Below are 25801 nucleotides of genomic sequence, written 5' to 3'. Positions count from 1 at the left end.
TCCCCTGCTGAAAAAAGAACCCACTGAAAGTCTCTCCACACACCTAAACCAAGTTCAGAAACACAAATATTGATAAGATCTTTAAAATAAACAACAAAACTCTTTACTGATAACCATAATTGAGCTTTTTATTTTCAACACCTATACTTTCCTGTCTTCTCCCTGTAAAAAATAAGCTTCATCTCCTAGTTCATGGCATAAAGTACTGGCAGTACAGGAGAACTAATTATGCGATAGATGATCATTACACTGTTGTAAATATTGCACAGTAGATAACTGAATACACAGATTTACAGCAGGGATGTTTCATCCCTTTATTCCATAAACACTGATAGACTATAGCTGCATTTCTGGTGGCACCTGACAGATTTCTGAGCTGTCTGGGCTATGTGACATATTCGCTTACTTGTGCAAATGGCACCAGATGCCACTCTTTACTGAGGTATGTCATTTTGCTTTAACTATAGTAAGTTAGATAAAACTATTAGAATTCATTACCCTTAGTGGTAACTGGAGGGTGCTGTTCCGTGTCATCATTTGTGTCCCATCCAGAGTGTAATGGATCTTGCAGTGAATCTTCATCATCTGTTTCAATTTCTTGTGAATCCTCATCTGTTGCAATGATGTTAAACCGCCTGTAAACTTTTCATTTGCTGACCCACCACCATCATCACTCAAATAATTCTCATCTTTATTCTTTCTTGCCTTTATAATAGGCTGTGCTTTTTTAGAGAATTATTTAGCAAAGAAGAAAGAATGTGATAGAGGTGCATTCTTTGTGGAAGAAAATCTATTGCTGTTTATGATGATGATTATTATTATTGTTTATCTTATTTATAGCATTTATGATTGAGCACCCCAAAATGTGCCAAAAACTCATAAAACAATTAGAGACATGCTCCCTTCCCTGAAGAACCCACAATGTAATTCTGACATGACACAATAAGTGAAAGTCATCTCACCCTCAGCCAGCTCTGGGTTTTCAGGTCATTATGACATCTGTTGACATCATGATTCTATTTAGCAGGCATGAGATTTCTGTAATTTTTTCCATCTATAACGGACCAAGGGGCCATTAAGGCAAAAAATATTGTGTGTTGCTAACAAGGGGGGTCAAAATAAAAAGGAGCATAGAATCAGGGTTAACTGAACACATAAACCTTGCAGAGTTTCTGGGAGTGAACAAGTGATGTGCCAAAGAGAGATCTCTAAATCAAGAGCACGGGAATAGCAGTGGGTATGTGCCTCATCAGGAAGGGTCTACTCAGGTGTTCTCATTGGGGAGTGTCACTTCACTCTTTCCCAGTGTGGACTTGTGCCTTCCAGACACAGTCCTGCTCTAAGAGAGTAGACTCTGAAGGAAAATATATTATTCTCCCTTATGGAGCATTAAGAAGGCTGTTTAACAGCCACCAGACATCAATAGGCCATTTTTTGAATTGTAAAGTGGCTTATTACTTAACTTATTGGATGATCTTAATCAAACACTAGTAGTTAAAAAGACATATGATTTACCCTTAGTTGCTGTGGTTGGATGCTGCTCCTTGTAATCTGTATTGGACCACCACCAAATGTCAGGGGACGGATTCCCCTCATGTTGGCTGGAGGATTCCTCATGTGCACCATGATCCGGGTTCACAGCTGTTAGGACAATGGTTCAATCATTTGTGATTTTTTTACTGGCTCAGCCACTAACCTAAATATATTCAGCTTCTGTTCTTCTTTTTTCTATACCCAATATATCTCTTTTACAAATATACAGATTGCAAGGAAACTGGAGCAGAGTCAAGTGGGAACTCTGGTTTGTTGACAGTTAATCGATTTTCTAATCCACGTCTTCCACATCATCCTGGTATTGGAAGGTAGGTTCTTGCTACAGAATACCACAGTCTTCATGGCAGCAGCAGTAACTGAACAGGCAGAAGCAACAACTTGCACTTTTAATTGAGGTTTGACTGTAGCCAATGAACTTACAGAATTTTCTTACACTGATCCATCTCACTGTAGGTGGGGACATTAATTTAATTTTGTAATCGTATCCTTTTTTTGCTATATTAGAGAATTAGGTAGTTAGCCAATTCAGGAACATAGAGAGGGAAAATGTAATTTGATCTCATTCCAGTGCTTAGTAAAATACTTTGTAAGTATGGCACATCCCACGTTTCCTGTTAAAGGTGCAGTTATTGAACCACAAAGAGATAATGCTCAAAAAATCCAACTAGTAACAGCACCAAAACCATACCACAAAGCTGAAATCTATAAACACCTTCACCTGAAAGTAGAATCATGCCAATAATAACATGAATGTGTGTGCAGAATTGGCAGCAACTCATGTGTAAAGACTAGTACAAGAAAACAAAATAGTCTGTCCAGAAAAAGCCATCATGACCTAAATTTTCAGAAGTGTCTAGTGAGTTTGGGTATCAATTTACAGGGGTCTGATCTGCATGGGCAAGTGCTCAGCACTTTCTAAAAATCAGGTTGCTTTAAGGTATCTGAAATCGGGCACCGAAAAATGGAAAAACCTCCCATCACCAGTCACTTTTGAAATTTAAGGCCAAAATGCTCAATTCCAATAGCCCAGATTACTTACATGCCTGTGAAATCACCACAGAACACCAAAAAAGTCCACACAAATTGCATGGGTGAGAGTGAGAGCAGAGTTGGCTAAGCATGTGGAATGTACACTAAACATGGGAACAGCGAGATATGAAGCAAAAGGAAATTCCAGACCTTAAGGAAAGAAAAATCCCAAAGGAAACTGAGTTTGTGTTAGTTTAGAATTTTTTCCCTTCATGGGACAGAAGTTCACCATACTAAACTTCAAGAGAGTGACTACTCCCACTGAATTCCATGGGACTTAAACACATATTAAAAGTTAAGCATGTGCATATAAATGCTTTGCTGATTTGTGGCCTAAATTCGTGATATTATTTCATTATCCTTACTGCTACTTGGAGGGTGCTGTTCCTTGTCATCACTGTTGTCCCCTCCGAGGGAAATTACTGGTATTAACGGATCCTGTGTTGAGTCTTCACCATCTGCACCATCATCATGTGAGCTGAGATCTGTTATAATGATGTTAAATGTACTATGAAGTTTCCATTTGCTGAGCAACCATCCACATCATTTTCAAATGTATTTTTTCCTGTCTTTACTAATGTCAGCTCTTTCATCTTAAAGAAATGTAGCAAAGGGGACAGGGTTTTCTTTCTCATGCACAAAACATCCATTTTTCAATCTGGCAAACTGCTCAGTAACATCAGACTTTCCCTTAGCAGCTACAATGTTCTGAATGTAGATTATTACCCCCTACAATTGGCCAAACAGCCACAACAGCAGAAGGAAATGTGTTCTACAAGAAATGGGATTATGGGAGTAAAAACTAATCAAGAGCATTTAAATGCTCCCCTAAAATCAGGGATAATTGATGACATAAAACCAACACAACCAGTTGTTTCTGGAGCTATGAACGAATATTCCAAGATGTCAATAAAAGTTAAAGGGATGTATATAGTCTTGTTTTTAGCAAGGCCTAATTCTCTTGGGTTACAGTGGAGGTGATAGGACAAAAGAGTTTTATCTTGAATAACAAAGGGTCGCAGAAAAGTACAGTTTCAAGTTCATTTAGTTTAGTATAAATGCTCTCTTCTTTCTAAATCATCTTCACGGTGAAAGTCGACATATAAAAACACATTAAATCCTTTACTGCAATGTACATTTTAAAAAAAACTATTTCTGTTTCTTTGTTCATGAAATGAACAAAATATTTATCCTGTCAGCTAGAAATAAGCTAAAAAAATCATCACAGGCATGTCACAAACAATGAAAAGAAGAGAACTTCTGAAGTCCAAATATCACTTTAATTTATACAGAATTCCTTCCTTTTAAGATATGACTATTTCATAGCCAAGACCAAGTCTTTCAGGGTCATCTGGGTAATATCACAGGTTATAGGCAAGGGCGGGGTGTATATTTTCCCATTCAAAATACAATTTAAGATTAAAGATAGAACTCATATGGCATCAGAAATACAAATTCATGGTGACTGGATATTTTTGTGAAGCTGGTATTTCTGTGCTGCTATTTATTCAGACTGTAGACAAAGTACATGATTTAATATTTAAAATCTTTACCCCCTGTTGCCTGAGTAGGCTGCTGTTCCTTGTGGTCAGGATGGGACCACCACCACCACGAGTCAGCAAATTGATTCCAGTGAGGTTGGGTGGAGGTTTCCTCATAAATGGGCTTCACAGCTGCTAAGACTATGGTTAAATCACTGGTGATCTTTTTTATGTGCTGAGCCACCTTTTCCTTGCAAAGTTAAAATCCATCAACACTTTCACCCATAAATATGCTCATGCCAATAAGCTGAATATGAGTGCAGGTTAAAGACATGAAACTCTGGTATCAGTGCGTTTGCTAACTGATTAGTTGCAAGAAAAAACAATAGTCCCAGTCCCAACAATATACACAGTGCTCAGCTACAGTGGCCCAGATCAATTACATGTCCTTGCAAACACCACAGAAGTCCATGTAGTCTGCATTGGGCTGCATAAGTGTGAAAAAGCACACTAAAAGCACAGTTGGAACCAGCACCCAAACACCGGCACAAGAACAGATGAAGCAACAGAGACAAAAACAAAAAAACCCAACCAAACAACCAAGCAAACAAAAAACCATCCAGATAAGAGAAAGGGAAAAAACGTCCCACAAGAAAACTGAGTGTTAATTTAGCTTCTTTCTCCATGGAGATCCTGATTAAGCTGATGTTATCAAAGACCAGGCCTATAGCAAGAGCCACGTTGCACACAAACAAGCACCAGCAAAATCCACTTCAGAAACAAACACTTTTTAGTAAAAGTTATTGAACTTTTCCTCTAGCTAATGCAATGCATAAAATGTTGTCCTCCAATAGCAAGACATAAACTATCATTATTCCATACAGGTCTCATGAACATTTTAAAAAGGAAATACTTTTTCACACAGAACATCATGTAAATTACTGGAAATCACTCCTCTCCCATTTGATCTATGATGCCAGTCAAGTATGCACATCTGTAGAAATCATATAATTCTACAGTAACTGTGCAGACTTCAGGACCTCTTCAGAATATTTGTACTTCTCTGGACACAGTATTATTTTTATGAAATCCATATGTAGAATGCAGATGTTCCATCTTGTTCCCAATTCCGAGCAACGATGGCTACTATTCATTCTACAGATAGTCATTTGTCCTGAATATGCAGCACTAGAAATTCTTTTCAGGTGGATTCCTTCCAAAGGACATCTTTCCAGAGTTGGATTCTACTGAAAACATTACCACTCTTTCTTCAATATAGCTATAAAGAATAGGGCACATAGAGCAAAACAGATATATATTTCAGTTTCCTTACTAGTACTTGGAGGATACTCGTTCTTGACATCATTTATGTCCCATCCAGGAAGTACTATTGGTTTTAAAGTCTCTTCAGTTGAATCTTCATCATCTGCACCACCGTCATGTGAGTTCACATCTGTTGTGATGATGTTAAATGTACTGTGAACTTTTCATCTGCCAAACTACTACCCATATCAGTTTCATTTGTATTTCTCCTGCCATTTACAATGGTCTCATTTTTAATGGTACATGTCTAATAAGAGGAGAAGAAAAGTTGGGGACCTTTCTTTTTATGCACAGAAATAGCTTCTGCACACATAACTTTTTTATAAAACATCCATTAACATCACAGTTTTGTTCACCAGGCATGAACTCACTACAAACTCCTCCACCAATAAACCACAATAAGAGAAAGCATCCCGCTAACAATGGAAGTCAAAGTAGGTAGAAGCCTATCACTTTGAGAGATGGATGATGTCATTCAACCAGAAAAGTTTCTCTATCAGTATATACTCTCGGGTGTCACTGAGAGCCCTACTTGTTCTGCGTGTGGCCCTTTGTTAACAAAGCCTAATAGATCTTGGTTTATGCTAAAAACTAGTTGTGATTGATCAAGGATTTTTTCTTCGTACAACCCATATATTCTTCCTTGAATTTAATCCTGCTCTGACTTTGATGTAACAACTATAGGATTATGGTGACTTCAGTGTAGGATCAAGCGAATGGAGAATCCAGGCTTAGAGGAAGAATACCGTCATTTAAAAAATTAACTTAGGAAACAAGGAAAATAATGGCCAAGTATGTTTAATATATATATTCTCCTTTCACATAATTTGTAGTTGTAAACATAATCATATTTGTTATTCTATTCCTGTGATGCTACCAACAAAATATATTCTTTCTCAGTAAGAAACAAGGGTTTATGTTGCTACAGATATGCCACATATGCATTTAAAATAAGCTACGTTCTAAAGCCAAGATATTTATTATTATGCACATTTTAAATGTTTTTATCACTCCAGCAGCTAGCTATCTAGTATGCACATTTTCACTTGTGTTTTTCCAATAAAGTTTGCCCTTTGCACATGCTATATAAAAGTGCACTAGATTAGGACCTCAAGACGCAACAGATTAGTTCTAGTGAATACATAGTGAATATAAAAGAATGAGTTATTCTTATTGGAAACAGAAACAGGAAAAACACATAAGAAGCCAACACAATATCAGAAAGGCTGTTTGGCTGCCACTTCATATATACTTCCATGCTGCCTTCTACTCAGCTTTATCAACAGACTTTAAGCAAAGCTGCTTAGGTGAAATGATATAAATTCTTTGCCGTTACTGGCAGTTGTCAGGTGCTGTTCCTTGGAATTTACAGAATGCCACCATGGGGAAAAAAATGGTTTTGCGTGGGTGGTGGTTTCATGATGTGTGTAATGGTGGCGATCCACAGCTGTTAGGACAATAGTGAAATCAATGTAGAGCACTTCACTGATGAGTTTTAACTTACATGATTCCCATTCGTTGTTGTTCTCTACATCTGGGCTTTGTTTTTTACTCATGTATATAGTGGAGAAAGAAGAGGTAAATAGAGATGACCCTCTGCTTTGTTCAGCTATATCACTGGTTTTCTCATCCATCCACTTCTGGTATCAGGAAATGTGAATTTTCTGGAATTTCTTCCAGTAATACAGAGCAAAGTAGCAAGAACAAAGGAAGTTACAGAAGCAGCAGTGGCAGACCACATAGCAGCAACCTTTCTGTTATTTGATTGTTCCTCTAACTCATCTTTTGTTAACGACACTGAAACTGTATTGCTTTCAAAAACTAAATCGCTATAAGTCACAGTGGTATTTCACTTACTGTTTTGTAATTACAACTAACCAATTCTAACAAGCAGACAGAAGAGTGTTTATTCTGCAATGCAAAAAAATTCAAAATATAGCCCATATTTTTTCTAGCTAGTTTGTCACCTAATGAAATGAAAACCTTCCAAGTATAGCAGAAACACTGCACCATCACTACTAGATGATAGAGATATGCTTATCAGGAAAAAGTCCAAAAGTACTACCAATATATAAGCCTTACATACAGAAGCTAAAAATTTGTGCACACTTCCATCAAAAAACAAAGGGTTTAATCCTGCTCCCTTTGAAATCAATAGAAATCAATACAAGTTCAGCCACTGAATTAAATGGGAAGAGGAACTGGCCAATAAATATGACAATATTGAAATGAATATGAGTACAAGATAAAGGTTGGAGCATCTGGCATCAATGCGTGTTGTAAAAGATTAGTGCAAGGAAACCCAGAGAATATACAGTATTTGCGAAGAGTGCTGTACACAAACCCATCAACTCAAAGACAGATGAAGACACAAAGATTCCCACACAAGACACAAGAAACCAAGAAAAAAACCCAAAGTTACACTTTTAAAGCCAAATACTGCAGTCTTTATGCAAGCGAGATGCCCCTGACTTTGGTAAGGACTGCAAGATCTGGCCTTTAGTTCTTTTAGATAATTTTCTCCCTTTAAGTTATGTTGTCAAAGACCAGATTGCAAAATTGGACACACACATCTCCACACACATAACTCTATGCCAGTAAAATCAAACTCAGTATTTTAAAAACAATTTAAAAAAAGTTTGAACAGCATCTGACTTTAAACATTACAGATTTTTTTATACATTCCATCCCACTCAAAACATTAAGCAGTGGACTCATGGCATTCCCACCTCTGCTATGTAAACCTGACCTATATCATGTGACTGAGGCCAGAAAATAAAACCAGTCTCTTATGAAGACACTTGTGTGCTAGACACTTATTACAGCCTTCACCTGCTATTGCCCCTCTCACAGCTAGAAATGAGTTAAACACAGTGTCATGGACTTTCTCAGCAACACTCAGCAAAAGACATAGCTTCTGAAGCAGGGTGCGTCACTGATTTCAGTCAAGAGACTCACCTTCCTCATACACCATTTAATTACAGTTGAGATTTATACCACCAAGCTAGTCACATTACTAAGAAAATATGGCACTAATAAAGATCAACTGTTAAGATAAATACCTCCTTCATCTGTGGAGATGTAGCAAATTTAACTCTCTTCTACAGAATTACTTTCTCAAAAATGGTGACAATGTTTTACACAAAAAATCATTTTATAGTTCCATCTTTAAAATGTTACAAATGGTGCATGTCAGAGATGGACGAAACAAGTTCAGAAAAGCTATGGAACTCTGAACACAGGGCTTTTAAAATGCCAACCCAGGTAAAAAGCAGAGAAGTTTACTCCCTGCTTGCCAATATAAATAACCCTAATTGTCATTGTGTTGCCATTGATACTTCTGGACTAAGCACAGCACAAAGTCATCTCTCTAGGAATGACACTTCTGCACCAGAAGTACTTTGCAAGAGGCCTTTGACATCTTGTCAAGGGTGAGGACTTATAAAATCAGTCAATTTTTGCCCAAGTAAGGTCTGAGAAAAAATAGACTAAGATCCTTCGGATTTGGTCCTATGCTTATTATAGACAAATGTGGTGCTTAGTGCTATTTTTATGAGTTTAAAGCTGATTTGGTCCATAAGAGTTATATAAAATCAATTAACAAAGTGAATTATAATTCAATATCCTTACAGGTGCTTGTGGAATGTCCTTCCTTCGCCTCATTGTTGTCTCCTTCAGGAAGAGAGCCACGGTTTAGGGGACTTTGCCTAGAATCTTCACCACGTGTAATATTCTTCTGTGAGTCCTCATCTGCTGTGATGATGTTAAACCTGATATGAACTTTTGGATAATGAGCCAGCACGCAGACAATTATATCTTCACCTCTTCTTGTTTTTACAACAGATTTTACACTTTTACTGGAAGAAATTGTGATTTGCTGGAAATTATTCCTGAATAATGGTGAAGCATTCACAGTAACAGAAATTACTGTATTCTACTAGCAAAGAAAGTCAAAATAATGCCTCCTTGGATTTGATCCTTCTCTGAAATAAAGATGAATCTGTGACATAATTATGATTTTTATGTCAAGAGATAGTCATGACAGTTGTCATATGTATAGGATTATGAAGATTTAATTGTAGGATCAAGAAGGAGGAGAGGATAGCTTGGAAGGGACAAATCCATGACTAAAATATCTTCAATGACAGAGAATTAAAAAAAAACAAAAAACCACCGTGCAGACCAAGTACAAATTTTCCTCTCTTTTTGTCTGTATGATTCAGCAGGATAAATATAATAAATACCTTACTATAACTTACAATTTTTTAAAATGACTAAATCTGTTCACTTTTTCAAGTCATCCACTAACAAAATATTTCTTCACTCAGCCAGAAACAAACTAATAAAGAAAATTGCTTATGGTACCAAGATACCACTTTTGTCTATGAGTCATCCCCCTTTTGAGTATTCCCTTTAATGATGAACTCCAAATTCACCATATTAATTCAGATGGGTGATAGTATAAAAGTATAGATAAAGTTTGGGTTGCTTGTACTGGGCTAAATCCTGAGAGACGCTGAGGACCTACACTAAGGAGTTACAAGTGTTCAGCATCCTCTCAGGATCTGGCCATAGAATATAGAATCATAAAAATATAGGGTTGGAAGGGACCTCAAGAGGTCATCTAGTCCAGTGCTTCTCAAGCTATCTGATGTGGGGGACCGGCAATTTTTTTTTTCCAATGTGCACGCAGACCGGCAGCCGATGGCTTGTGGACAGGCACCGGTCCGTGGACCACCACTTTGAGTAGCACTGATCTAGTCCATCCCCATGTGCTTAGGCAAGACTAAGTACACCTAGCCCATCCCTGACAGGTGTTTGTCTAGGCTGTTCTTAAAAACTTCCAACAAGAAGGGATTCCATATAGAGTTAGTAATAAATAAAAAACACAAATAGGATGAGAAAAGCTGATTAATTGCCATTTGCCATCAAGGAGTTTGCCCTTTGGAGTTCCTCTTTTGCTCAGGTTTCTCAACAGGCAGTAGATGGAGCACATAAGATAAAATTATTATAATGGATTACCCTGGACAGCAGTGGAGGTGTGGAGATGCTCTCCCTTGTGATCTGCAGAGTGCTGCCGTGAAGGAATAAATCCAGGCATCTGTTGGCCTTGAGTAGAGTTTCCATTATGAGAGTCCTCGTATGCTGCGATGTTGGATGAATCAATCATTGAACATCTTATTTACTGACCCACCACTTCCAATACTTTTTTCACCTTTTGATCTTCTTACACATCTTTGTCTTTTCCCTTTCTACATAGTAGAGAAAGAGGATGACAGCCAGAAGCACCTTCCGTTTTGTTCATTTTTTTTCTCATCAATTCAGTCACATCATCCTGAGATCAGGAGGAGTGAGATTGATGGAGCACATCCCAGCACTAATGGGCAAAGCAGCTGCAACAACAGAAAAGGAAGTCGGTGCAGCAAAAGGACTAGCAGTAATAATGGCAGATCAAGTAGCAAGAGTAACATGCCATATCTATGAGAGCAGGATGAAGACATGAGCTAGGGTACAATGGACTACCAGTGCAAGGAAAACAAAAGTCCCTGCCCAGAGAATATATACCATGCTGAACTAGAGTATAGGCAATGGGCATAAAGCTATCTGCTAGAACTGAGGTTTAGCCAGAGAAAATATCACCACAAACACCAATAAATTCAAGAAAACAAAAATATCTGAAATACCCTAATGTATTTAAAATATATTTTCCATCTTCTAATCCTAAACATTTGTGTTGCCAGAGATCTGTACACAGAGCGAGAGTTTACAGTTTCCACAAAATCCTACCTCAGCAAAAGCCACATTGTTAATGTATTAACATAACAATAAAGAAAAATCACGTTTGCCTTACCTGATATGTTACTGAGTTTTTGCTCCAAGAGTATATTGCTCCTCTCAGAGCCAGAAAATCTAATATGGTATCATAGTCTGTTCATGGATATTGAGTCAAAATGTGCTTGATTTCAGATCTGACCTCCAGTAAAGTCTGGGGAAGTTTGGAACACAGCTTCTGGGTAAGCTGATGATACAGATAAAAGAAGCTCATGAAGCTCAGATTTAAAACCCACTCTGAAATCAGATTTCACCAAACAGAGGTGTTCAGATTTGAGGGTTTGGATGGTTCCCACCTCTCTTAACTACATTAGTCATGAAATCAAGTGGTCATAAACTCAGAGATAAAGGAAATGCCTGCTGTGTCTGTAGAAATCTAGGGAACACCCTGTCTCCCACTTCAGGTCACACTAAGGAACCACAATGAGGTTTTATGAGAAATATTTTTGAGAGTTTCTTTAAAATGTCGTTAATGGTGCACCAGTAAAGCTAGATGCCACAAGTTCCGAAAAGTTTTGGAACTCTGAATACAGGATTTTTCCAAAATGAAAACCTTACAGTAGAGCAGAGAAATCTCTTCCCTGTTCCCTATTCCGAGCAACCATATATGTCATCATGCTGCTTAATCCATTTCTGGAATCAATGGCAAACATAATCACCTGATCCAGAATGACAAACCATCAGTTGAAAGGCTGACCAGCTGGCATACGTCATCCTTCCAAGGATAGTGTCATAATTCCAGTGTGGCTCTTTACTGAGATATATATATAGACTTAAAATAAAACTCATTATATAGAAGGATTATCCATTATTATCCTTACTACTATGAGGTGGTTGCTGTTCCTTATCATCATAGTTCTCCCCTGCAGGAAAAACTCCAGGTTTTAATAAATCTCGCACTGAGTCTTCACTAGATGCACCATCTTTGTGTGAGTCTATATCTGTCACAGTGAAGTTAAATACACTAAGAACTTTTTATTTATTGAGCCACCAAAGGTATAATTCTTATCTATTGTTTTTACAGTAAGCCTAGCTGTCCTGCTGGGACTTATTTAATTTAGGTGTGAGAAAGTGGGACTAACAGGGTATGGAGGGAGAAAAATGATGAAGAATGTATTCAGTGGGACGTTACATGTACTCAGCACCTCTCAGGATCTCACCTATTGGAAACAGAATTTGGGAATAAATGGACAATTCAGATAACATGAGAAAAGGTGATTAGCTGCCAGATCCTATCAGTGGAGAGTTTATTCTTATGTGCTGCTGTTTATCAGTGTTAGCAAGTTACTCTGTATGAAAGACATTAGTTATAATTGTTGTAAGGTTTTACCCTTGCTGGCAGAGGTGGGACTCGCTTCCTTGTGATCTGTAGAGTGCCATGTCCAAGGAATAAATCCAAGAATCCAATGATCTTGAGTTGAGTTTTCACGATTTGCCCCATCGTGTGAATCTTCATCTGCTGTGATGATGGGTTAATGAATTATTTGCTATGAGACCACCCCATTATTATTTTCAACTTTTGCTCTTTTGACACTCAGAGCTTCTCTACAAGGGGGAGACTCGGGAAAATTAAGACAAATTGATTAAAGGTGTGAATTTAAGGTGAATTAAGTACATTGCATTAAACTGCTGTGCAGACACTCATTCAGAATTAAATAAATTAAACTAAACCAAATTAAGGCCACATTAATTCTGAATGGGAGTATCCACACAGGGGTTTAATGCAATTTAACTAATCCATTTTCAATTCACTCCTTTAGTTAACTTGGATTAACATTCCTGATTGTCCCCCTACGGTCAAACCCACAGTCTTTGTCCTTCTTTGGTGAATATAGTGAAGAAAGAGGAGGATAGTAGAGAAGACCATCGGTTTTGTTTACCATTACCACTGTTCTTTTCTCATTCATCCAGACACATCGTCTTGGGATCAGAAGATGTAAATTTGATGGAGAGCATCCCAGTGATAATAAGCAAAGCAGCAGTAGTAACAGAAGAGGAAGTAGACTCAGCAATAGACCAACCAGCAGCATAAACTTGTCATTTCCATCACATTGTAGAGTCACTTGGGAGTGCAGGAGGGTAATTGTTTATTCTACATATCACAAGGGGCAAATGAGTGAAGTGCATATATTGTTATTGTGGAGTTCCCGATCCATGTGTCTTTAAGCTTTCTAGCCATGTGTGTCTTTCTTATGCACTTGCAAAGGAACATGTGCTATCCAGGCTACAAATTCCTCAATCCCTATCTCAAAGATGTGTGCTGGAAATAAAAGTCTCTGTGTGAACTTCTAAAGGGAAAATACTCTGAGCACTGTGACTGACTTGCTTATGGATCCAAATCATAGTTAAGGAATGACATTGAATCTGCAGCGATTGCATGATCTGGCTGCAATGTAATGGGATGTGACCATTAGTTTACTCACTTGTGACATTCTCTCTCTACATCACATAATTATCTGGGAAAAGATCGTTCAGAACAATTTGGAATTGGGGTCAACTTCTTTATCTAGTTTATGATGCAGCAAAATAAAATATCTCATCTGATGTAAAAAAGACAGAACCCTGCTCTACATTAAAGGAACCATTGTTGTTACTTCTTGTTTTCGTTCTCCATTTGTTGTTTCTTCTTCTTCTTTTTGAACTGCAGACATGTTCTAAAACAAAGTCACAAGAAGCACCGCCACCGCCACAGCTTTTCAACTGAAGTTTTGATGTTATGTATTGGCCTATAATAATGTCAGTAGTGCACTGAACGTTAAAAGGACATGAGCCTTTGGTATTAATTTATTATATAAACAATAAGTGTAAGGAAAACAAAAGCCCCTGGCCAGAGGATGATTTAGAGGTTGACTAGGATATTGGCAATGGGCATAAAGTCAATTGCCAAAAGAGAGATGAAGCAGGGGAATTCCCACCAGAAACACCCAGCTGTTATGCAAACAAACTGCCAAAGCAAAGTAAGATTTTAGGGTCAAATCCTGCATTCATTTCCTCAGGGAAAAATATATCAGCGGACTTGGTAATAACTGAGAAAGGAGAGCGGAATTTGGTCTCTAGTAATATTAGAAGTTTGTCTCCTATCATGTCCTGATTAAGTCTTATGATGCCAATGACAGAGAGAAAATCTTTCTGCACATGCACACCCCTAATCCAGCAAAATCAACTTTAATAATGCAATCAACATTAAAAAAAACCCCACAATTCTTATTTTATAAGTTATTGGCCTTCCTTTCATGTGATGCTACCCACACGGACACTTAGCAACCGATAGTCTCTTAAGTAAGAGATCACATTAATTCATATAGAAATGCTTATCTTTTCAGATGCTCTTCATTATCAGTGCTAAGGATTATCACCCAAATAGCCATGAGATACAGGCTGGAGTGGCAATGTTTAGCTACAGATCCCTACTTCCTCAAATTGCAGGGTTGTTGAGGTATGCAGCGTTTGGTTCATCCCAGTATTGAGAGAGGGGAAACCAGGGCATTCATATTTGGATATGTTCTTGGAATCATGTGTCACCAATGTACAGGGGGTTGCGATCTGGAGTTTGTCCTGAGGCCCATTTCTACTCATTACTAACTCTATTCATCGGACTTCTGTTTATCATGGTTTAATTATTTTCTTTTTGGGGCCCTTTTTAGAAAATTTTTGAGTTTCATATAGATGTCCAAAAATTAGGATGTTTTGGGGCTCTTTCTTTGTATATACTGTAATGAGTAATCTCTTTGTAAGGTTTTCCCTTGTGCGCTTTAATGTGGTACTATTTCAAACAGCACTATGTTAAAGCACCTAGGGAACCTTTACTGAGCACCAGCAGGGTCTACATGGACCAATTAATGTGCAACACATTCGTGCACTTTAGAAATCAGACCCCTGTAGGACACATTACAGCTCCGTGTAGATAAGCCCTGAGATTCAAGTAACCATTTCTGGTGTTTTTCCCATGTTCATTGGATAAATACCTATTGATTGATTGCATTGGGCATGTTTTATCAGCATTTATCAGTGAAATCCTAAAATCATAAGCCCTAATTATTCATTAAATCTGGTGTCCATAACCTCAGACAATAAGAAAATATAAGAAAATATATAAAGATCTGTAGAGATCTAGTGAACACCCCATCTCCCATTTCAAGTTCAGGTGAGGAACACATAATTTCATAGAGGAGATAATTACTTGATATATTTCTTTTAAATGATGTAAATGGTGCACTATAGTAGGGGACCCAGCAAATTCAGAAAAATTACAGAACTCTGAATATAATGCTTTTTAAAACCTGAAAACCAGGTGTAGAGCAGGGATTTTCATTCCCTGTTCCCATTCCTGAGCGATCATAGGGGTCAATATGTTGCTAATGCCATTCCTGAAATTAGTGCCACACAAAGTCATGGTCTTGCAATGGCACAGCATCACCAGAAATGCCATCATCCATCACATATCATCTTTCCAAATATGGTTAATTTTGTGAATGGCATCCCAATGCTACTCTTCACTAAGCTATATCTATAGGGCTTAAATGAAGTATAGGAGATAAATGGACAATTAATCACTATCCTCACTAATAATCATCGTTCTCATTGTTGTCCCACTCAGGAAAGAGCCTAGGTTTTAGTGGCTCTTGTACTGAGTGTTCAGCAGCAGCATCGTTGTCATATGAGTCTCATCTGTTGTAATATGCTAATTTCCTTTGCACTTTTCCTCTGAGTTAGTACCAACACAAAGCATAATTCTCACCTTTACTCTTTGTTTTAACAACAGACCTCAATGATTTATTTAGCTTAGCAATCAGTCGATATTTAGGGGTTTCTTTTATATACAAGAGAGCCTACCATCATACCAGCACTTGAAAAGCTGCTTTTATTCGGTGACATGATTTTGTGGGAAATATTATGAACAAAGAAGAAGGAAGAAGCTACAAGAGCACAAAATAGTCTACTTAAAGTGGAAGCAAAAAATCAGTAGCAGCAATCAATGGATTCTCTAACTCGGAGATCAGTGAAGGCACTGAACCTGCAGAGCCTGGCTATCCTGATACCCTGGCACATCCACAGGGAGAGTATGACTTCCCTAAAGGATTCAGCAAAAGGCATAGTTGGGCTTGGAGAGAGAAAATGATGGGAGAATGTCTTCAGTAGAGTGCTGTGAATGCTTTGTTCCTTTCAGAGTCTGGTCAATGGGAAATAAAACCTGGGAATAGATGGTAAACTCAGTGAGCAGGAGAAAAGCTGGTTGTCTGCCAGGTTCCTTTCCACTGGTTACTTAACAGATCTTACAGGAAGTATATTAGATAAAATGATTATAATGTATTACCCTTCATAGCAGTGGTGGGATGCTCTTCTTTGTGATCTGTCGAGTGCCACTGCAAAGGAATAAATCCAGGAATTTCTTGACCTTGAGTAGAGTTTTCATGATGTGCCCCACGTAGGGAGTCCTCATCTGCTGTGATGATGGCTGGATGAATTATCAACATTTTATTTAATGAGCCACTATTCACAATATGTTCACTTCTTCGTTCCTCTTACACCAGATCGTTTTCTTTCTCTTGTGCAAAGGGCAAAGAAAGGGGACAGTAGACAGAGCCTTCTGCTCTATTCAACACTATCACTGTTTTTTCCCTCATCCATTCATTCACGACATCCTGAGGTCAGGGTTGTGAAACTGATGGAGGACATCCCAGTGATAATGTGCAAGCAGCTGCAGCAACAAACGAGGAAATAGCAGCAATAATGGCAGGCCATTTCAAATGCATTGTAAAGATCCACTTGGAAGAGCTAGAGTGTAACTTGTTACCCATATATAACTATATGGGTTTGAGCCTTCAGATTAGCTAAACTGATGCAGTATTGTTGGCTAGCCCTGCGATGTTCTCGGTCTTTCTTTCTCGTGTATCTATACAGCTACTGTGATATCTAGGCTACGATTTTCCCATCCTACCTAAGAACTATATTTTGGCTCTCTCTGGGGCTAAACTCCTAATGGGAATAAAGCTGATCCCATTTTGTTTACCCTAAGCCATGTGATTTACTTACCAGTCAGTGAGATCCTGCCCTGGGACCCTAAATCGTGGTTATGGAATAAGCCTCAGTGTCTGCGTGATCTGAATACTACATAATGGGAGCCAATCCTTAGATTTCTCTTCTGTAACTGTCATTTTTCCCATGTCACAGAATTATCTGGGAGAAGATTGTTCAGGGAGATAGATAGCATAAATGTAACAATTTATTTTGAAATTGGTTTTGCTAGTTTGTAATGCAGTAAAATGAAATCCCTGCTGGTATAATTCGCACAATGCCTTGCTCTCAGTTAAAGAAGATGCTGTTGAACAATGGATGATAGTTCCTGTCAGGAAAATCCACAAGTGGCATCCCCACAGCAAATTTACCTGAAGAGTTACTGCATCACCATATATTACTAAGCAATCCTGCCAATATTTTCACACTACAACTGATCAAGAAATAGCAACATATTTTCACACACATGTGCACAAAATTGTTGAATTTTTTTTATCATTTTTTTCATTGAAACTTCACTCCACTCTAACTTTCACCCCAAAACTTTGTCATGCCAGTGAAGGAGGAGTGTGAGAACACGAGCAAGACATCAGCCTTGAGTGTCAATGCATTTCATAAACAATTAAGGAAAAGAAAACCAAACGTTCATCACGAAGCCCCTGTCCAAGATTATACACAGATTTTGCAACAGCACAAAACTATTCATGCAAAGAAAGAGGAAACCAAGAAGAAAAAAATCCCAGTAGAAACAACCAGACAACAAAATTGCAAAACAAGGCAAGATTTTATGCCATTTTGGAACTGTTTTTCTCCCTACTAGGCTCTAGCAAGACTAAGGTTTCCAGAAGCCAAGTTGCAGAGAAAGTCTTGCTCCACATCCAAACCTACAACTAGAAAATTAACTGTCGTGTTTCTTATTTTGAATATTATTGATCTTTTATGTCTCCATCTGAGGAGGTCCATAAGGTGTGAACCTCTTTCACATTTTCTCAGGCAGAAGGTCACATTTGTTTACATAAGAAGCCTCCCCATCTTCATAAAGCTTTTAATACCACAATAAGGAATCTTATTCTTCTAACTCTGCTATATTACCTGTGTGACTGGGGAAATATCTGCCATACCTATGGTGATCAGGCCTCCTTCATCCGTTTATCTCTGTCCAGCAAAGCGCTTAAGCATATGCTTAACTTTAGGTACAAACTTACGTTCCATTGGCATCAATGTGAAGCAAGAGATGGTAGAAAGAAATCATTCTATTATTTTCTTTCTCCCCCAGTCCCAGTGTTTACCACAAAAAGCCATTAGAAATGTAGGCCTTGCATGAACAATGCAAGAAGGAATGAAGAAAGAGAGGTGAGGAAACAGAGGTTAACAATGTACAAAGCATAAATTCACAAGTGGCCTTGTCAATAATATATAGGTAGTTGATAAAGAAATTGTAAGACGAGTCACATATGATAAGCTTGTAGCTGCAGCTTTGCTTACTAGCATACTTTGTAGCTCTTGGACAATTCATGATCTGTACCAGGATCAATTATAAAAATTAGTGCATCAATCATAAAATATATGATACAATGTATTAACAAATAGTATTCAGGGTAAGTATGTCGATAAGCTAATTCATGATTATGTATCTTGGGTTTGTGGTATACCCTGTACCCGCCCTCTACTCTCGAGCTTGATCAACTGAAGTGTAGTTTAACTGTATGCGAATAAAGAAACCTTAGTGATGAGTCCAGAGTTGAATTGATTTCTTCTATTCCATAAAACCGGATAAAGTGTTCTCCCAGAACTGGACACGGTGTTCTGGTTGAGCCAAGTGGAAAAAGTCTTTGGGAATTTCAACAAGAAACTCCTATACTGCATTCATTTCCCCTTCCAGAAACATCTAAGTCCTTCCAATGACACATAAGACAATACAAATGGCCACACTTGGTCAGACCAATGGTCCATTAAGCCCAGCATCCTGTCTTCTGACAGTGGCCAATGTCAGATGCTTCAGAGGGAATGAACAGCACAGGCCAATTATCGAATGATCCATCCCCAATTATCAAGTCATCCAGTCCCAGCATCTGGCAGTCAGACATTTATGAACACCCAGAGCATGGGGTTGCATCCCTGACCATCTTGGCTAATAGCCATTGATGGACCTACCCTCCATGAATTTATTCTTTTCTGAACCCACGTATACTTCTGGCATTCAGAGCATCTCCTGGCAATGAGTTCCAGAGCTTTAGGGTGACTAGATCGCAAGAATAAAATATCGGGACACATGGGTGGGCATGGGTGGTGGGTGGACTCCCCCACTTCGGGAAGGCTACCCCCATGGCCCTGCCCCTGCCTACACAAGGTCCCGCCTCCCGCAGCAGGAGCCCTGAGCTCCCCTACCTTCTCTGTGGCTGGAACCCCAAACCACCCAACCCCCAGCACCAGAGGAACCCCAGGCCGGCTGGCCCGAGCAGCTCCAGCCCCGTGTCAGGAGTGCACAGCCCCAGCTCCAGCCCCCGGCGGGAGGGGGTGCAGGATCCAGATGGGCTTACCTCGGGTGGCTCCCCGGAAGTGGCGACATCTCCCTCTGGGTCCTAGGCGGAGGCAAGGCCAGGCAGCTCCATGCGCTACTGTTGCCTCCGTCTGCAGGTACCACCCCCACAGCTCCGATTGGCCACAGTTCCTGGCCAATGGGAGTTACAGAGCCTGTGCTCATGGTGGGGGCAGCATCCAGAGCCCCCCAGGCCTTCCCTCTAACTAGGAGCCAGAGGGAGATGTTGCCGCTTCCGGGGAGCTGCGCAGAGCCAGGTAGGGAGCCTGCCATCCCTGCACCAACCGGATGCCTGGCAACCCTACAATATTGGGACAAATGGCATCCCAATCGTACATTGGTCGGGACGTAGGACAAAGAGTTAAATATTGGGACAGTCCCAAGTTTATCAGGACGTCTGGTCACCCTATATAGGTTTGACCATGCGTTCTGTGAAGTAGTACTTCCTTTTGTTGGTTTTAAACCTGCTGCCTTTAATTTCATTGGGTTCTTGTATTATGTGAAGGGGTAAATAACACTCCCTATTCACTTTCTCCACACCTTTTTTGATTTTATAGACCTCTGTCATATCCCCCCTGAGTCATCTCTTTTCCAAGCTGAACAGTCCCAGTCCATTTAATCTCTCCTCAAACAGAAGCTATTCCATACCTCTAATCATTTCTGTTACCCTTCTCTGTGCCTTTTCCCATTCTAATATATCTTTTTTGAGAAGGGGCAACCAAAACTGCATGCAGTATTCAAGATGTGGGCGTACCATGGCTTTATATAGTGGCATTATGGCATCCCTTTCCTAATGGTTCCTAACTTTCTTAACACAAAAGAAAAATCCCAAAACTTTAAAATGAAGAATTCCATCAAATATATTTAAAGACCCATTTTTAAAAAATTAAGTTGATTTTACTTAATGTTGCTGTCCCACTATTCATAAGATCCTACCCCATGGTGCACAGGTGCACTGGATGCTGGAGGAAGATATCACAGGGAGTTGCTTTTTACACACCTTAGCACAGTTATTCAGGAAGAGGGCAGGAAACAGTGCTAGAGTTCTTTTGAATACTAGAGGAAAGGTCACCACCTAATGTCTCTTCAAGTATCCCAAAGCCCAAGAAGCCTGGTAAGCACAGTACCACTGTGGTCATGCTGCAAATGACAACAAGCACTTGGAAATACAATCTATTCCTATATGCAGTGCACAAGCAGGATGGCATCTCCAACCTTAACTCTGTCACTCCCTCAAAGTACCTCCTTAGTGAGTTAAGTCAGGATTTTGATCTGTGCTGCCTACTTCACAGCCATGAATGAGTTAAAACCACACACTGATGAATCAAGTATCAAAGCACACATATGCTGCATAAAGGGGCAGAAATTGCACTTCTAATTCTCATATACAGTGTCTGCAAGTGATGATGCACAGAGGTACCTGTAGCCCAAAACAAATTAAATTATGTTGCTTAGTATAGGGTGAATACGTGTGATGAAATGGACCATGAGAGATATGCACCAAAGAGTCCACGAATCACTTCTTAACTTTAAACGCAGGTTACAAGGCAACCCTCGTCTCCACTTGTCCCTTCTGATCACCAGTGACTGCCGTAGATCTCATTTCTGATTTAACTATCCCAGAAAGCTCTGTTCTGAAATGTTGTTCCAATGCTGAAGATAAGTACTTGGCTACTTACCATATTATCCTGCCAGAATAAGAGAGTAGGTTAAATACAGTCTGCAGTTGGCAAAGTTATTACAATTCATTAGCCTTACTAGTACTTGTGGGATGCTGTCCTTTGCTAGGATGATCACTGTCTTTTCCAGGAACACCATCAGTTATCAGTGACATCATGGTTGAATCTTCACCCGGCTTGTCATCGAAAGGTATTGCAATATCATCTGTGTGATGAAGGGTGAATCAACTGTAACTTTTCATTTGCTGAGCCACCACTCCTGCTGTTCTCATTGTTAGCGCTTTCACACTATAGGAAGCCTAGTTCTTTCATTTGTTGGTCCAGTGGAAGGATAAAAGGAGAGGAGACTGGGGTCTTTGTTTAGTTCGTCATTAAATATAATTGATTTTCTAATCTTGGTATCTAATCACTAACACTGATTGTTCACGGGAGTGTGAATTTGCAGCAGCCCAATGATAATGAGCATGGCAGCTAAGGTGGCAAAGACAACAACTTGCTCACCGAAGCCTGGATTTATGTTCTTGTAGCTATGGCAACTCTGGATCTGGAACCCACAAAAGTGCTTGAGGCTGTTTGTAATGCTGCCATTATCTTTACATATTATGAGCTTTGGTCCAGGCAAAGACTACAGTTGTAAGCAGAAAAGAGGAGAATTTCCTCTTGGAAAGACAATTCATGAAATTTGAGAAGAGTTTTGTTCCAACATTAATTCCCATTACCCTGCCATAGTATTTTGATGTCACTGGTAAGCCATGTGGAGAAGCAGGCCCAAAGTCCCACAAGTACAGTACCACCAGCAAATCAAATTTATCCTCTGCTAACACTTCCAGTCAAAAAACAATTAACTAAACATTTTAACTAAACATCCATGGGTAGGACAATGGCATGATCTCTTGGTACCCTCTACTTGTAAATGGTTAGTGAACAGTTAAATAAAACCTTGTGTTTATAGCCCAGAGGAATGCTCTCTGCTACAGAGGAAGGATGGCTGATCTTGTGGTTAAGTTGCTGAAACAGGACTAAGGAAACCTAGGCTTAATCCACACTTCCTGTGGGATCTTGGGCAAGTCACTTAGTTTCCCTGTATCTCAGTTCCCCTTCTCTAAAATGGAGATCATACAGCACTTCCCAATTTGTGAGGGTAAATTTATTAATATTTGTGAGACCCGCACGTACTCTGAGGATGTGGGCCATGTAAGTGCTTACAAATATGAAAGCTAATAGGTACTTAACCATCAACATAAAGAGATTAAACAGAAAACCTTCTACCACACGTGCCCTGAAGTCAAAAGAAAAAGAAAACCAAGAAAATGAAACAATTTAATTCTCTTCTATTCACCTACACAAATTTTGCCCTAGGTCACACCTATACAACTCCATGGTTAACCCAGACCCAATTTTGTCTCCTCTAGGGCTTCCCGGATGTAGCTCAGGGCAGAATATGGTTTTTGGTCTATACAGAAAGCCCTTCCCTATCTCCTGGAAAAAGAAAAACCATAAACGGAAGGCTGACAGCACCAACATTTTTACTTTTTTTGCATATTGTGATATGCTTATCAAATATAGTTTACAACATACGGTTTGCAAAGAAGGGATTCAACTGCATTTGTACTGTAAATCTCTTCTTCATGTATTATTTAATATGGACTCCACAAATATGATCATACTGGAGAACAGGTAAGACTATTCCAACTTGATCTCTAGGTACTGAAATCCTATCTTTCTGCACTTACTTTTCCAGATTCTTCTGGTAAAATACTTAATTATGTTCATCCCTTGCACCTGTGATATTTCTTTGTTATAGAAATAATGTTTTGCTAGATTTCATTGAGCCTGATCCTTCTGCCAGTGAAATCAACCATCATATTCCCATTGATTGCAGTAGGCGCAACACCAGGCTCTTAGAAAGATCTATCATCACACATACTGTGAAATTATTCCTGGAGGAAGAAAACCAGAACTTTTTTGGTTTGTGATTGCTTTACACTCTCATGTTATTATGAAATGTCTCTGGAAAGTGAAAAGTTTCTATGATCACAAAGACACACAACTTTTTTCCATCCAATTCTTTCTCAAGAGCACCAGGAATATGGGGCAGAGATTGTGCTCTCTCTTTTCCATGGCTATCGTGGTTACAAAGCCGTTGCAGATTTTGATGCCCTAAGACACACTGTGTCCACCAGTGATGCCCCTTAGCATTCTAAGAATTGAATCACAGTGCAATGTTTTCATACAGTTATTTTAAGAGGACAAGTTAAGCTACAATAGTATATAATCCATTATTCTTACTGGTACTTGTGGAATGATATTCCTTTCTGCCCGACACAGAAGAATAATCTGTTGACAGTGCATCTGGGGTTATATCTTCATAATATGGGGCACCAGACGTGTGAATTCTGATGATGGTGGGGTTTGTTGTATCTCCGTCATGTGTTGAACCACTACCCACATGATTATCATCTGTAACTGGAGTTGGGTCAGGCTGTTTCACACCATCAGCGTAACGTGAGCCATCCGCATTATCTATGACTGTTGGAAGGAGAAAGAGATCAACTGAAATATCTGAGGCATCATGAATGTTGGAGTTGTGGGGCGAGGCTAAAGGGCTATGGCCACAGTTATAGTCAGACCTGATATCAACCAATTTGTTTTCTGTCTGTCTGTTTTATCCTTCACTGATCTATCTATTGTAGTTCTAATTTGTGTATGCATCATCATAATGGGCCCAGTCTGGTACGTGGGCCAAAGTCTGGATTAACTTTCAGGGTGAAATCCTGGTACCACTGAAGTCAAGGATAAAGCTCCCATTGACTCCAATGAGGCCAGGATTTCATCCTGAGAGCCCAGTTCCATCCCTAGTTCCTTGCCTGGCTAGCAGGCTTTGGCATGAGGTGGAAGGTACATAATAACTGTAGGACATAGAAGGCTTCAACAAGGCTCTCTCATCAAAGAAGCAACATCAGTCCTCTATTTATCAAAAACAATCTAGTGTCAATATGGAAAATTTACTAGGCTAGAACCACCTCAAGATAAATGCTGTCACATATAGCCTAATTCTAGGTGGCAGATGGAGGTCTGATTGCTTCACTTTCAGTATATTACCATCTCTGGACTTGCTTCTCTTATGTTTAGCATGATATTGAACATTTGCATTACTCACATACAGAAGAGAAACCTGGTAGCTGAAAATGGAATCAATGCTAAATCATTCACTTATGCAATACATTACCTATTCGGCTTTGATTATCATGCCAAGAATCATTTAGTTTTGTGATTGGTTCACATGCCATATCCCTAGTTTCTGAAAGGAGAAGAAAATAATTAGTTAATTTGACAAAAGGTGGTGAGAAAAATTCACTCTTTTCTGCCCTATTTATTAGATTCATAGTGTTATCAACAACTTCTTAGAAAAGTTTCTTGGGGTCTCGTCTGAAAGTGGCTTTTAGAAAACTAAGAATTTTATAAACATTTTTAAAGGGACAAAATTGGTGTATTTTAATCAAATTTCACAAAATTACTCTCAGTGTTCTCAATTTGAGTCAGATCCTCAACCCAGGACAAGTCCCCATTTTGCCAAAGGGACGGACTGTATGATTCCTCTGTACTGAGGGCATTCCGGGGTAGAGCACTTAGGCAACATTGGAAATCTATTACGGAATACAAAGCTAATCCTGGGCTGGCGGAACAGTCCTTTAGGGATCATTCCAATCAATATAAATTAGAACTCCTCTATGGTCCAGTTTGACTCCCTCCGACAGCTCCAGTATCAGAGCTGGTAGCTCAGAGCCCTTTGCCTCTCTCTACCCCAACCCAGGATTAAGCCCCTTGAGTTCCAGAGAGTGGAATAAAGCTTCAGATTTCTATGTCAAAGCAAATTGTAATTTCAAAATGTCACCTCTATTTACATCACCATTGAATTTGGCCTAAGGATTTTTGTGGGGTTGCCTCTATCTATACCAGCTCTGAATATGACCAATTAATTTAACAAAATCTAGGCAACTCAATCAAGCCAGTCTCTTATTCTTCACACATTTCCTGTGCCCAGTTATTGCAGCACAAACACTGAGCAAAATTATCCACGGCTCCCTGACAATTTGACTCTGAAAATTTTAATTTTGCAGGGGTCCTCATGTGGCATAGAAAAATAAACAAAATCAGAAACATTTAAAATTATTATTAAGAACTGTAACTCCATATAATGGAAGAATTCCACAAAAGAAGTGGCCTGCCTTTGAACCTACAATACTAATGTAGCTAAGCAACACCTGAATTTGTGCTTGCCAGAGGCCTCCTGCAAGCGGAGAAAGCAAGCTAAGAGTCTTCAGGGTCCCTGATCTTTCAGCGCTTGT

At 39.2% G+C, this 25801-nt stretch overlaps 1 protein-coding gene across 17 annotated transcripts in view; it reads right to left on the bottom strand.

The window, feature by feature from the left end:
- Positions 1-25801, bottom strand: part of CD44 (CD44 molecule (Indian blood group)) — a 100909-nt gene that overhangs the window by 35544 nt on the left and 39564 nt on the right. For 11 of the 17 annotated variants that reach the window (XM_037900049.2, XM_043549491.1, XM_043549493.1 and 8 more), the window contains 6 exons: positions 24682-24753; positions 23742-23981; positions 21532-21657; positions 2949-3068; positions 1516-1641; positions 499-612 (listed from right to left, as the gene is read on the bottom strand). In XM_037900049.2, the coding sequence (XP_037755977.1) occupies positions 499-612; positions 1516-1641; positions 2949-3068; positions 21532-21657; positions 23742-23981; positions 24682-24753 (798 nt within the window). The remainder of the gene's footprint in view (positions 1-498; positions 613-1515; positions 1642-2948; positions 3069-21531; positions 21658-23741; positions 23982-24681; positions 24754-25801) is intronic. The other 6 variants (XM_037900050.2, XM_043549498.1, XM_043549500.1 and 3 more) reach the window with 2 other exon arrangements.

Source organism: Chelonia mydas, chromosome 6 (assembly GCF_015237465.2).
Source record: "Chelonia mydas isolate rCheMyd1 chromosome 6, rCheMyd1.pri.v2, whole genome shotgun sequence".
Taxonomy (NCBI): domain Eukaryota; kingdom Metazoa; phylum Chordata; order Testudines; family Cheloniidae; genus Chelonia; species Chelonia mydas.
This window is presented reverse-complemented; position numbering and strand designations above follow the sequence as displayed.